The sequence below is a fragment of the Amblyomma americanum genome, chromosome 11, assembly GCF_052857255.1.
Source record: "Amblyomma americanum isolate KBUSLIRL-KWMA chromosome 11, ASM5285725v1, whole genome shotgun sequence".
NCBI lineage: Eukaryota > Metazoa > Arthropoda > Arachnida > Ixodida > Ixodidae > Amblyomma > Amblyomma americanum.
The window spans coordinates 882,207-895,578 of record NC_135507.1 but is presented as its reverse complement, the minus strand read 5'-3'; the positions used below and the strand labels follow the sequence as shown (position 1 = coordinate 895,578).

At 45.9% G+C, this 13,372-nt stretch overlaps 1 protein-coding gene across 4 annotated transcripts in view; it reads left to right on the top strand.

The window, feature by feature from the left end:
- The window catches only part of LOC144110291 (DNA helicase MCM8-like), a 102,028-nt gene extending 88,988 nt beyond the window's left edge, over positions 1-13,040 (top strand). For all 4 annotated transcript variants that reach the window (XM_077643135.1, XM_077643134.1, XM_077643131.1 and 1 more), the window contains 5 exons: positions 121-440; positions 6,605-6,824; positions 7,686-7,910; positions 9,439-9,680; positions 10,595-13,040. In XM_077643135.1, the coding sequence (XP_077499261.1) occupies positions 121-440; positions 6,605-6,824; positions 7,686-7,910; positions 9,439-9,680; positions 10,595-10,883 (1,296 nt within the window). In that variant the 3' untranslated portion in view covers positions 10,884-13,040. The remainder of the gene's footprint in view (positions 1-120; positions 441-6,604; positions 6,825-7,685; positions 7,911-9,438; positions 9,681-10,594) is intronic.
- The last annotated feature ends 332 nt before the right edge of the window (positions 13,041-13,372 follow it).

The window sequence follows — 13,372 nt, the reverse complement described above, 5'->3', positions numbered from 1 at the left end:
TACGTTTTTTTTTTTTTTGGTGTTCCGGTCTGCTTTGTTGCAGGTGTAGTATTTACTCCTTTTAGTTCTCTTCATACTGGCTATAAATTCATATTTTATTCTTTGGGCTTTGTGCTGCAGCTCTACGACGGCCGCTATTTGTCTGCTCTGGGCAACGTCGTCGTGGTGGTGCCGAACTACCGCGTCGGGGCGCTCGGGTTCCTCAGTGGTCCTTGGGACAACAGACTCCAGGGGAATGCGGGCCTGCACGACCAGCGACTGGCACTGGAGTGGACTCTGACCAACATCGGCTCGTTCGGCGGGAACGCTTCGCTCGTTGTCCTGGCTGGCCATGATGCTGGTGCATCATCCCTGGGCTTCCATCTCTTCAGTGGGGATACGGACTTCTGGACGCGCAATACAACACGCTTCATCCTGCAGAGCGGAGGGCCCTTCCACAGGCATGAGCACCAGGCTTAATTCCTTATTGGCAGATATCCCTAGTAGATTGCAAGACCATTTGTTTGGCTTTATTTGATCCAATCTTCACTAGACAAAAAAAATGACCGGACGTTTATCCTTGTGGTAATGTGATTTTCGGCGAAGAGGGGTGGGTTCGAAATGATGATTCCGGTCGGACTCTTTAGTAGCTCTGGGTAGAAAGTGCGCAGTCACGCATTGTCGTTTATTTATCCATTCATATCGAACAAAATACATCACGATCTGACGTCACTGTGTGCGGACCTGTTGGTGATTGGCATTCTGGCCAATAAGCGTGGTGCGTTGTTGAGACGTCATGCGTGACATCTGTTTAATCTAGCCAAACATCATGATGCGTGGCACCTGGCGTATTACGCCAACGACACTAACACCACATAAACGAGATACATGTTCTTCAATGCTGTCGCAGTAAAAGCGCTGCGATTAGTTAGCAAACTCGTGTTATTCATATGTTGGGGGAATTGATAGGCGCAAATGAATTTGGTGGTCTGTCGGGGGTTTGTTTTTTAGCTGTATAGTGGAACACTTATGGCTTCCCTGAAGGTCAGAATTTCTGGAAAGGTTAGGCTCTTGTCGCTTTAGAGCTTGAGGGTGCACCGTAAGCAGCTTTCTGCACAGCAGAAAAGCAACTTCAGGTAGCCTGAAGACATTATTCACGAGGCAATATCTGAGGGGGAAAAGGGCAAAGCTAACTGGAACTCTGGATAAGAAAAAAAGATGGACTGAAGAAGCGATTCAATGTACGCAGGACCTGTTTATGATAGTCAGTGCCGAGCTAAGCCGAAATGAACATCCAGACAATTTCTCTACTAAGTTTCTCTACTAAGTTTTCTACTAGTTTCTCTCTACACTTTCTCTACTGAGGCTGTGGTGGACGAAAGCGCACATAGATTTCCAGGTAAAAATGAAACGTTGTGATCGGGTTGTTATTTTTTGTTTTTGTTAGACGTTAATTTCTTCTGACGTTTCTGAAACATGACGCATAAGCAGTAGAATAACCTTTCTTTGAACTTAGCTGAATGCTTGAAAACACATATGCGACTTCTGATGAGGAAGTACAGGCATGGACATAAGTAAACGGAGCACTTTCCCATAGGACACGAGGAAACATTATTTGTTCATGAGCAAGCGAGCTGGTGTCTACTACTAGCCTGCACATACCTCAGTTGCCAGTCTCAATGAGGAAGCGAAGGCGATAGTGTGCTGCGTTTACTTTTGGGCCTGCCTGTACACCTTAAGCTGTATATAAGCTTGGATTATGTAGGATTATGTAGGATGCTCGGTCGCTGCACGTCTTATGGTAAGGAGTGTTATGGTTTAGCACGAACAAAGAAAAGGACAAGAGGGGCAAAACACACACACAGGTGCCATAAGCACCTCTGCATGAAGATGGCCTACCAACTCGCCCAACAGGAAATTTTAATGAAAGCGTTGGATAAAATGGCAAAATAATCCAGCCAGACCAGGTCCGCCAATTCTGATAGCACAGAACTTCAGTCAACACCTTGCAAGAAGTGAGAGACAACGAGGGTGACACTTGAGCACTACCGCACAACACAACTAATATTCATGAAAATCATGCACTCACCTTCCTCAAGATTATATAGGCAACTGTGGAGGGTGTCTCATAAGCGACAGCGGTGATCAGGCAAGCAAAGTTTTATAATGAAATGGTGGGGCTTTGTGTACAAACATAGCATAATTCTGCTGGTTGAAATGCATTCCTATTCTTTGCATGGAAACAGCGCAGTAGACGGACCAAGAAAAGAAGACACACACACACGGGCACTGCCCGGCTTACTCCTTTGTTGGATTCCTATTCTGCCCACAGTGGGAAAGGGAAGGGAACAGAGGGGTTTGCATTGACATAAATGAAGGAAGCTAACAGTCACTGAAACCAAAAGCATAGGAAATCTTTGTTTTCTTTAATTTGTGGCATCAATAAATGGGAGATATAAAGATAATTGATTGAAGAAGCAACGGCATGGCGCCAGTGGGATCTGCAGCCATGACCTTTGAATTTCGCGTCTGGTGCTCTACCAGCTGAGCTACGGCGACGGCTGTGCAATCTTCTGCTTTAGGGGAACCTGAGAGCGTTCACCCTCGTCCATAGCGGAGTATGTAGTACATCCTGCATTACTGCCAGTGCCTCGTGGGAACGTAGTCGAACGGTGAGGGCGGAAGCTGTGCGAGAGCCCATTTATGCTCTGCCAGAAACGAGGCCCTCGTTAAGTTATAGAGCAGGTAAGGGAACGGAATAGAGGGGCTCGTAATGACGTACATGAGGGAAGCTGACAGTCACTGAAACCAAGGGGCAGAGGAGATCTTTTTTTCTTTCTTTTTAATTGGTGGTGTTGATCAGTGGGAGATCGATAGTGTGATTTTTTTTTATTGTTTAAACATAATTTATTGGGTTCGGATCCTGCTGGTGGTGCATGTGGTTTTTTTCTTCTGTTTTTTAATCAGTTAACCTTGCATGCAATTAACTTTGCATGCTGCAAAAGCGCTTGAACAAACATTGGACAAAATGCAAAAAAGTGCTAATTGAGTGCAAAGTCTATTATCAAGCACCACCATGATCCAAAGTGTGTCCAATTGTTGGCCATAAGTTTGGCCTTCATTTGGCCAGTTGTAGGCTTTGTCATCATTTTCAAGCAAAACCTAGATTGGTCAGCAATGGTGTGCAAATGATGGACAGCTTGGCCACTGGCGATTTGCCAAGTTTGCTTCTAGCGATCTCTGCTGCTTGTGGTTACACTGCACAAGATATCCCAGAAAGCTGAAGATTGGACAGCTGTCACCGTAGCTCAGTTGGATTCGAAATTTGAAGGGCGTGGGTTCGAATCCCACCGGTAGCATTGGGTAGTTTCTTATTTATAATCAACTATCTTGTGCCATAAGAGAAATACATTATTAATCTCCCTTTGATCAACATCACAACATTAACCACAGATTTAAATAAAGAAAGATCTCCTCTGCTCCTTGCTTTTGTTGACGGTTAGTTTCCTTCCCTGTGGGAAAGTTCGTTCCGGGACACAGTGCTTGAAATATATTTATAGCATTGTTTTTAGTGATGATTTGTACATTATAGTAATTTTTAAATTTTTAATGCTTTAATATGTTTAAGACCTGAACAATGTATTGTTTAGAACACAGCACGCCTGCGGCGGCTCAGTGGTTTTGGTGCTCTGCTGTACCCTAAAGACTCGGGTTTGATCCCGGCCGTAGCAGTTAAATTTTGATGGAGGCGAACTTCTAGAGGCCCATGTACTGTGCGATGTCAGTGCACGTTCAAGAACCCAAGGCGGTCGCCCATCACTCCGGTGTCCCTCATAGCCTGAGTCGCTTTGGGACGTTACACCCCCTTAAACGAAACCATTTAGGACACGGCATTACCATAATTTTTAGTTTTAATGCTAAACAAATGCTTACGACACAACATATTACGTTGTTTGCTAATTTTTAACATCTGCCTATTGTTCCAATGCAGTATATGCAAGTTACTGCAGCACACACAGCAATTTTAGATCAATCCAATGTTCACTACTGCCTAGGTTCAATAAAACGGAGAGTTGAGCTAGTTGGTACATACTGCTGGGAATAACAGCGCCGAGACGAGGGACAAAGAAAGAAGACAACAGGACCGGCGCTGACTATCAACTGAAAGTTTATTAGAAAAAACACGCAAAATATGCTCCTTTGATGACCAGGAGTGTGTGCGCAACACTAAAAGCCATAGTGATACATCAATCGCTTGAATCAAGATACATTAGTCTCTTTCTTTTAATCTTCTTCTTTCTTTGTCCCTCGTCCCAGCACTACCTAGGTTATGAGCCCTGGTTCAGGTATTTACTGTGGTGCAATTTTTTAGCAATTCGGTGCGTTCACTTAAAGTGACAAGATGGGATCCATTTTTTTGCCATGTATTTTAAGCCAATGTATGTATAACGTAGTTGTTTCTAGCTGCTTGCACTTGCATGCCTGTAGCTTCATTTCCCATTGTGTTGGCTTCTAGCTCAGGCAAAGCCATAATTTAGGAGGTAATTTCCTCATAACAATTCTTTTTCCCAAAAGCAATCTATTTTACTTCTTGTTTTGCTTAAATGTGCTTCTTGAACAAAAAAGCTTAGCATTTAACCACTCTAGTCTGGTGGATGTGTGGAGGGTGAACCACATTTTTTGGACATCCCGGTAGCCGCGGGTGCTGAGACGGTGGAGTGGGCTGTTGACGTTGCTGGCTAGCTGGTTGCCGAAATCGTTCTCTACTGCGCGAGCCAGGTCGTGCTCCAAGCTTCGTCTTCATCAGCGCCGCAGGCGATACCAGCGCCGCTACAGATGTTCCTTTCCCAGTACAAGTTCAAGTTCTAGTTGTTTATTTACGTGATACTATATGTGGGTAGGCCTGAGTAACAAGTGAATGGAGATCACCAGAGGGACCTCTGGACCCCCTTTACATGGCATACAGGAGGAAAATGAGACAGTACTGCAAATATCAAAACGATCGGTTAACACATCACACAAAACTTTTTACACACATACAATATATACATGCAGAATATTTTAGACATCGACTGAAAAATACATCCTAACAACGTTTCCCTTTTATGTTAAAACGGCTCTAATTTTGCGCAAGTTTTTTTTTGTAATATCAGTATTCATAGACTGTAGTTGGTTTAGTAAGTAGGGAATGTTGAAACAATGGGAGCAACACCGTGTCCAGTCATCTGTGCATTCATTGCAGGGACTGCACGAAAAAAAAGAAAGAAGAAACCATGTTACCCCATTTTCAGCCGGTGCAAAGTTTTGACAGATAGCCACATCAAAATCACTAGAGATATTATTGAATTGGTGGCAAACAGCGCAACGACGCGGACAGAGTGGAAGAAAATACAGGACAAGCGCTGTCTCACAACTGGAATTTATTTAAGGAAAGCAGTACATTTTATAGAAAAAGTGGCCAACTTATCAGCTAGTATATAGACAAAGCAGCGCTTGTCCTGTATTTTCTTCCACTCTGTCCGCGTCGTTGCGCTGTTTGCCACCAATATGTACCACCAACTCGCCCGTTTGGCTATTGTGCTGAGATTATTGAAGCCTGCGACATTCATAGACGTCACGACCAATATCTAAGCACCTCCTCAACAGCTTTGTCACTTAAAGAACTACGCTTTCTTAAAGATCGTTATGGAAATGCGCACAGCTAGCCATGTGTCACTGACGCCACGTGCAGAGCACTTTTTATGTCATTCTTATTATTTGTATATGTGTGTATCTTCATCTGAGATTGATTGTTTGCCACAGTCTTTAAGCAGTGGCAAAGCCTCAATAAAGATCGGTTGTAAGTTTAGCGCTATGTCTGTGTACTGCTCTTGGCCTCGTCGTTTGTGCTGTAACAATAAAGTCTGTGTGAGGAAGATAAATTTTCGCTTATCATAGTGCAGATATGTTTTGCGTCTTATTTGCTAAATAATATTCGCACAAGCTATGTACTGGTATAACGTGGTAGTGTGAAATTAAGGGATCGGTAGGAGAATGGTAATCAACATTGGCTATGTAACATGTAGATCTTACGCATATTTTTTTCCGTCGTAGTGTCCCAGACCAAAAAACAGTAGTTTGCAGTTCCCGAAAATAGTGCATTGTTTTCACTCCACATTTTTAATCCATCCAATGCGTCACTTATAATTGGAAGAAGTTGAAAGGAGGTGCCTTGGAAAAATAAAATTGTGTCACCAGCATATATAACGTACTTTGGTTTTTCATGAGTTGTAACTCTATCATAAATAATATGAAGAGATGCGGCCTTAAAATGCTACCTTGTGTTAGAGCGGTACAAATTGTTTGGAATGATGGCATGTGGGGAGCGTATTTGAACTTGAAAACGATGTTGAAGGTAAGACTTTGTGAGGTGTAGGGGTGTTCCGCGTGTACCGTATAATTCCAGTTACTGCAATAAAGCAGCATGATTGAGGTAGTGGAAAGCCTTTGAAATGTCTGCAAAGACTCGGATACAAGTTTCACACTTTTCGATTGCATCTAGTATGACTTCTTTTTGCGTTAATAATGCCGTTTCAATTGATCTGCGAACTTACCGCGAAGGCTGTCGTGACTATGCGCTGCACAGGTACGAGGGCCAGGCCACCGAGGGCGCCCGCCTCCTGGCCTCGAGTCTCCGCTGCCCTGCGGACCTGGAGTCCGACAGGGCGCTGCAGTGCCTGCAGACTGCAAGCGTGGACGGGGTGGCTCGCAGCCAGCTGGCGCTCGCTTTTGCTCCGGTGTTCAACAGGGCACCGCTGCTGCGACCCCGACCTCGGGAGGGCCTGGAAAGGTCTTCGCATTCAAAGGTAAGGACGGAGCGAACATACGAATGAAAGAGAAAATACAGTGGGCGTAACTTTTATGGAAACAAATCGTGGGCTTCTGAACAGGTGCTGTGCGGTATGCCGGCTGAGTATTTAACTAAACCTAGGCCCAAAAAGCAAAAATAATTAAAACAGTGGAAAAGGAATGCCATAGCGTCAGTGGTGATACTTGTTTCTATGCTCACCTCACCTCCTTCTGCTTTCGTTTTCTTTCAGGATTAAAGTTGTTGCAGTATTTTCTGCTATTTTTTTGCCAATGTCTAAGTCCTCATAGAAAAAACACGGGAGAAGCGTGGGCAAACTCAGAAGCCCAATGTAGTTGTTCTTTTCCCGATTCCCATCCTAGTGTTGGCCAAAGGCATGGTCTGGGCAGTAGACCTCAGCTGAAAATCGAAAATTGATTTTTGAGGAAAGGAAATGGCGCAGTAACTGTCTCACATATCTGGGTGGACAGGGAACCACACCATAAGGAAAGGGATAAAGGAGGGAGTGAAAGACGAAAGAAAAAAAGAGGTGCCCTAGTGGAGGTCTCCAGAGCAATTTCGGCCACCTGGGCATCTTTTAGGTGCACTGACATCTGACATTGCACAGCCCATGGGCGCCTTTTGCATTTCGCCTCCATCGAAATGCGGCCACTGCGGTCTGGTTCGAACTTGGGTACTCCAGCTCAGTAGACGAGTGCCTTAACCACTGAGCCACCGGGGTGGATGTAGATCTCAGTTCAACTTTGTCGCGACAGCAATTCCATTTCTTACTTTCTACCATGCATTCACACGCTGATGAGGACCACCAACAGGGGCAAACAAATACCAGACTCAGCCAGCCTTGCTGTTGATCGTGCAGGCGGAGAACCCCCGGGGCTTGGAGTTCCTGCTGGGCCGGGTGGGCAGTGAGGGCTCGTACCCGTGGTTCGTGACACAGCACCGCACGACTTCCAGCGACTCCCGGCGGCTGGCCACCCGGCTGCTGGGCCAGAAGGCGCTCGAACGCTGGCAGACCGCCACGGGGGTCACTCTGGACTCGCAGTCCGCGGACGCTCCCTACCAGGAGGCCGTTGGCGACGTCCTGGTGAGGGCAGACTTTCTTGTGCCTTATTTGAAGCACGTGCACTTGGTGTGCCGATGTGCTTTGTGCACATACATCATCCGTTTGACTTAGGACATGGAAATATGGATTCATCGAGGCTGCAGATGGTGTACAGATTCGTGACCTCAACAGACCAGCTGCAGTGATGGCTATCGTTTTAAGCCACATTTCATGGGAGGCATTGTATGCTGTGCTACATCAGGGCACCACCAGGTGGTCAAAATTTCTCTGCAGCCCTCTGTTATGTCATTCCTGTTGGTCTTCCTGCAGCTTTGGGATGTTAAATCTCACAAACATCCTGTGTCTTGACTTGCTTACTACAAAGGTGTTGCCGTGTTTTCTCATAGACACAGGGACCACAAATGCTTTTCATATCGCACATCATTTCCATTTGGAATAACACCCCCAGCATCAGAGAAGAAAAAAAATTTCTTCCCCTCGTCTTCTCTCAAGGGGCTTTTAGCCCTCAGGAGCAGCTCGTGGAGACTTAAGAATTGCTTTAAGACTTTCCTTTGCAAAAGGAAAACTGTTCAGGTTAGGTACATAAGTGGATTGTTCACGAAAATCTCAGCTGGAAAGTGAGCTTGTAACTGAGCACAAAAATGAATGCAGTGAGCACAGCTTGGATGGATGGATAGAAGACAGGAGCATCCCCTTTGAAATGGAGTGGTGGTAGTTGCCACCATGCAGGGCTTTTTTTTTTAAATACAATTTTAATCCTAGTACTTTAGAAGTGTTGCTTGTTGGGTGAGTTGGTGATCCATAATAATAGAGCAGCGCGTAACAAAACAGGACAAAAGGAGGAACACAGAACGACATTAACTGCCAACTGTTTATTTATCGCTGTTGCTACATATAAATACATGAACCACAGCATGAAATGGGAAAGAGCGATCAGGTCAGCTGATACAAGCTATACAACTCAGCCTTTCGCTGGTTGCCATCTATTTAGAAAAGCGAGCTCTTTTGCTGATAGTGCCAGTGATGCTGCGCTCACACACTTGTTGCCTGCACGTGAAATATTAAGAGCCTCAATAATCTCTCTAACAAGCTTATCATTGTGGCGGTTGATAATTTGGCTCCTTTTAAAAAAGGGGCATGCATGGCTTTGGATGGCCCCGTTTCTTAGACTGGATCTTGCAGTGGCGACAGTGCTGGCTTTATCGACACAGGCACTTTTAGTTTGAAGAAATAATATTTTGTTGGCTCAGTGCCTCAAGTCACTACAGCATGGGAAGTTGCTGTTCCCATTTCCACTGTGTACAGAAAACTTAGCCATGTGGCAGCGTCCCCCCTTTATGACAGAAAAACTCTGACAACAGTGTCTGCATGTGTCGGCGACTGACTACGCAACGATGCCGCTGCAGTGGGGCATTGTGAAAATCTCCAATTTAGTAATAGCTCTCTCATCCTTCTCCACTCCACCCCAAGCCATGAAAGTGCTCCTTCCAAAGCGAATTACCTCTAGACGTCGCCGAGCGACACGGTCTGCTTAACTGCGCATGTGCAGGAAGTGTGCCCGATGGCCGAACTGGCCGAGCAGCTGCACGCTTGGCAGAATCGGGTGTACGTGTATATGCTGGGGTACCGGCCCAGCTACTCGGAGTGGCCCGACGAGACCGAGGCGGTGCACTTTGAGGACATGGAGCTGGTGTTCGGCATGCCGTTTAGGCCCATGGTGTCCTCCAGCGACCGCGACAAGCAGTGGGCGAGAACCATGATACACGTGTGGGCCACATTCGCCCGCACAGGGTAGGCCTATGTATTTGCGGGAAGGATGTGCTATGCTTTCTTTTTTTTGTGTTTTCCAAATGCCTATTCATTATTCGTTGCTTATCATACAAAATATTACTTTGCTCACACGTTCTCGTTTTGTAACACGATGTTGTGCACATAGACTCTGGGACCCTTGACCGTACTTTCTGTATAATGTGTGATAGTTATGAAAAACTGAACCTTAAAATGATCGTATTAAAATGATTGTTTGAGGCCTTCAGAAACAAACTTGAGGTTTACCTTGCATGTGCAACTATTTTGATAATTGTTGCCCAAGTGCTTCTTACGTATGTATGGCTGGATGTTAGGAGTGTCCTCTTTGGAACTGGGTGGTGGCATGTGCCACTATGCTTGCTGCTTTTTTCCTCTATATTTCTCTGATGAATAAATACAAATTCCATTAACTTTCATGCTGTATCAATTTTGAATCGTGAACTTTTATCTTTAGTACAGTACCCTGCTTTAGACCACGAATCCTCCAACCGTTTTTCTCGACATCTACCGCTGATACATTCACATTATCTTCGTTATCTCTAAACCCTAAGGCCTTGGGTATACGTCAGGATAGGCACTGCCACATTCTAGCGAAATATGCTGAGTTGTTGTGTCATTACCGTGGCTAAATTTTTTCTTCTAGTTTCGCATTCTAAAGCACCCTGATCTCGCTTAAAGAGCCGGGCTATGCCTCCCGAATTGTCATAGAACGATTCCTTCCAGATTTGTCTTTTTCCCTTTTCAGTACAGGTCTGGTATGTCTCGCTGTCCTAATTACCAACTAACCTAGATTCCCATTTCAGAAGCCTTGTGATGTGATCCAGGAAAACATGAGCCGTTGTTGCAGCGACGTGTATGGGAATACTGTATTTCTTCCTCCACTGCGTTCTCTGCAGTAGACCGCCCACAATCGAGGGCGCGAAGTGGTCCGAGTATGACAGCTCTCACCCCACGCTCATGAAGCTCGGACCCAAGGAGGTGGCTGAACACTTCGACAGAAAACGGCAGCTGTGCGACATAATGCGCGCCGACCGCTTGTCGTCGCCTGGTACGCCCTCACTACCGCCGATGGGCACCGACAGGCCGCGCTCCGCCGCAGCAGCTGCCAGCGCCACCTGGACATCACCTGCTGGTTGCATCGCGGTGGTCACAATAATATACGCGAGTGTATTGCCAGTGCCATAGCTCAAGGACGACTCGGCTCTGCTCAGAGAGACTGCACTTTTGCCCAGTTTCTGTAAGGCTTCATGCGAGAAGCCTTAAATAACTAACGCCCAAGGCTGTCCTGCAAGTAGAAACACGCTTTATGGACGGAGATTAGAGCGAGCACTAGTGTGCACAATGATAAAGGCTGGCATGCGAAATATGTTGATGTGCCTTCAAGATATTTGTTTAGAAGGGCGAGTACCCAATGTGCCCAGCATGTACCCAACATATGCATTCCGCGTGTCCAATATATTGCTTAAAAAACACGGTGGTGGAAGAGCGCGAATTTTTCATTCTATACAAATACTTGAACGAAAACTTGCATGTTGGAAGTAAAGCAGCAGGATTGTGAATAATTTAGGTGGGTCATGTACCAGATGACACCCATTTGCCAAACCACAGACAAGTTTTTTTATTGTTAATAAGTGTATTGTATTACCAGAGTCCGTGTATTACTGTTCTCATACAAGCTCAAGGCGCGAGAATTGTTTGATAACATTTAGCGAATTTGAGGCTTTCGTAGCAAGATTACACGAGAAGTCACACATAGGGAGGATGCCATGTAACTGATAAATGTGAAGTCCATCATTCGTGGCATACATTGAAGCGAGCACCAACTCAGGTTCTGAGGAGTACATTCTGTTCAGTAGATTAGTTTGACTTGATATACCGTATAAACGCGTGTAAGCGCCGTACCCATGTATGGGCCGCACCCAAACTTTCCACACAACCTACGCGGAAATAGCCTTTGAAATGTACGCACCGTGGGCTCCGCGATCAGCTCAGGCTGCGAGCAACGGTGCGCTCCATCGCGGAGGCGACGCATGCGCACAGGAGCTTCTAGGTGCCGCCCACGGATGGTGCCAGAGGCCGCGGCTCATTATCATCATCAACTTCTTCCTCCGCCGTGAGTTTCGCCACCAGCTGCCACCATCCATGTCGGCATCAGCATCACAAGCTGTAGCATTCTGTTGCAAAACCTACTGAACTTGAGACCTGCACATTTGGCGGGGTCCTATGGAACTGCGTGCGCCAACTTTCGTTAACTTTTTGGCCGTTGAGGGCGCCCGGTTAACCCGTTTGTCTTACAGCAGAGTTAAACAAAAATAAAGGAGAAAAAAAACAGCATGGTGGCAACCAGTACCACCGCCCCGTTTCAAAGGGGACGCTCCTACCATCCATCCATCCTGTCTGTCATGATCATCATCGTCTGCTTTCGCCAAATGATTCCTCTCACTGCCCCCCTGTGTGTTTTTCCTGTCTTATTATTTTGAAACTTAGTAATTAACAATGCAAATATGACATTTGTTCAAATCCTAGCGGTGAATATTTTGTTTGCGCGTATGCAGGCGTGAGACTTTCTGGCATCTTTGCTAGGCAATGGATGAATGATGAATACTCAAAAGGTAGACAAATGACAAGGCTATTACGTCCTTGAAGTAAAATAACCGACGCCATCTTGCTCAACCGGTTAATTGTAGCGCCACGCCGCCCGTAGCTGCCCTTCCCTAGCGGCAAAAGGCATGAACTAGAAGGTGCGCGCTGGAGCAGTCCCAAATGTGCAGGCCTCTAGTTCAGTAGGTCTTGTTTTGTTGCTGTCGAAGGCACGGGTTTTGTTTGTGGCTTTCGTGTGCTGCCACGGAGCATTGCAGTTTTAGCATGATATCGCAAGCACCTTAATAGCTACACGGCTGGGAGTTTGCTATCAAACACGGCAAGCGCGCGGCGGGCAAAAAATTCGACGTGGCCGAGAAGTGCTTCAGACGATGGTGCATCCAAAAGTATGCATTGAGGAACACAAGCTGCAAAAAGCGCGCTTTCCGAGGCAAGCCGTGCAAGTTTCCTGAACTGTAAGAAGAGCTGCTCTGCTACGTGATGGAAGCACGGAACAATGGCTACGCGTTTGCAACGGATGGGCTGCGCGACCTGTGGGATGAGCGTGTACCGGAGGGCGATTGAACGTAAAATAAATGCCGCTGATTTCCTGATTGGTGTGTTTTTATTTTAAACAATGTTTTTTCGTAAATCGCGTGTATAGGCCGCACCCTAAAAATTAGCCCTCAAATCTGAAAAAAAAAGTGCAGCCCTTACACGCGTTTATACGGTAACTCATGATGTCACACATGATGTCACTGGTTCGTGTACAGTGGCTGGCTCGACTGTGCATCTGTGACACCACTTCGGCCTTTCTTTCGTCATTTTCATACTACCGTTAATATGCGACTAAAAACGTTAGACTGAGAAGCATCCATTGTGTTATCCTACTTTCAGTCCTGTAAATACTTCTCACAAATAAATTACGGGCACATCCAGTAAGCTTGCTCGTCGCAAAGTTGGTGTGACTTTAGCCCTGAGAAATCAATGTTGGATCATCGCTTGTTCATTCATTCCATTTTATTACCTGCAGAACTCCATAGGTGTTGGTGGGAGGGTATTGCAAAATAGGGTGGGTGAATGAAAATGAGGGG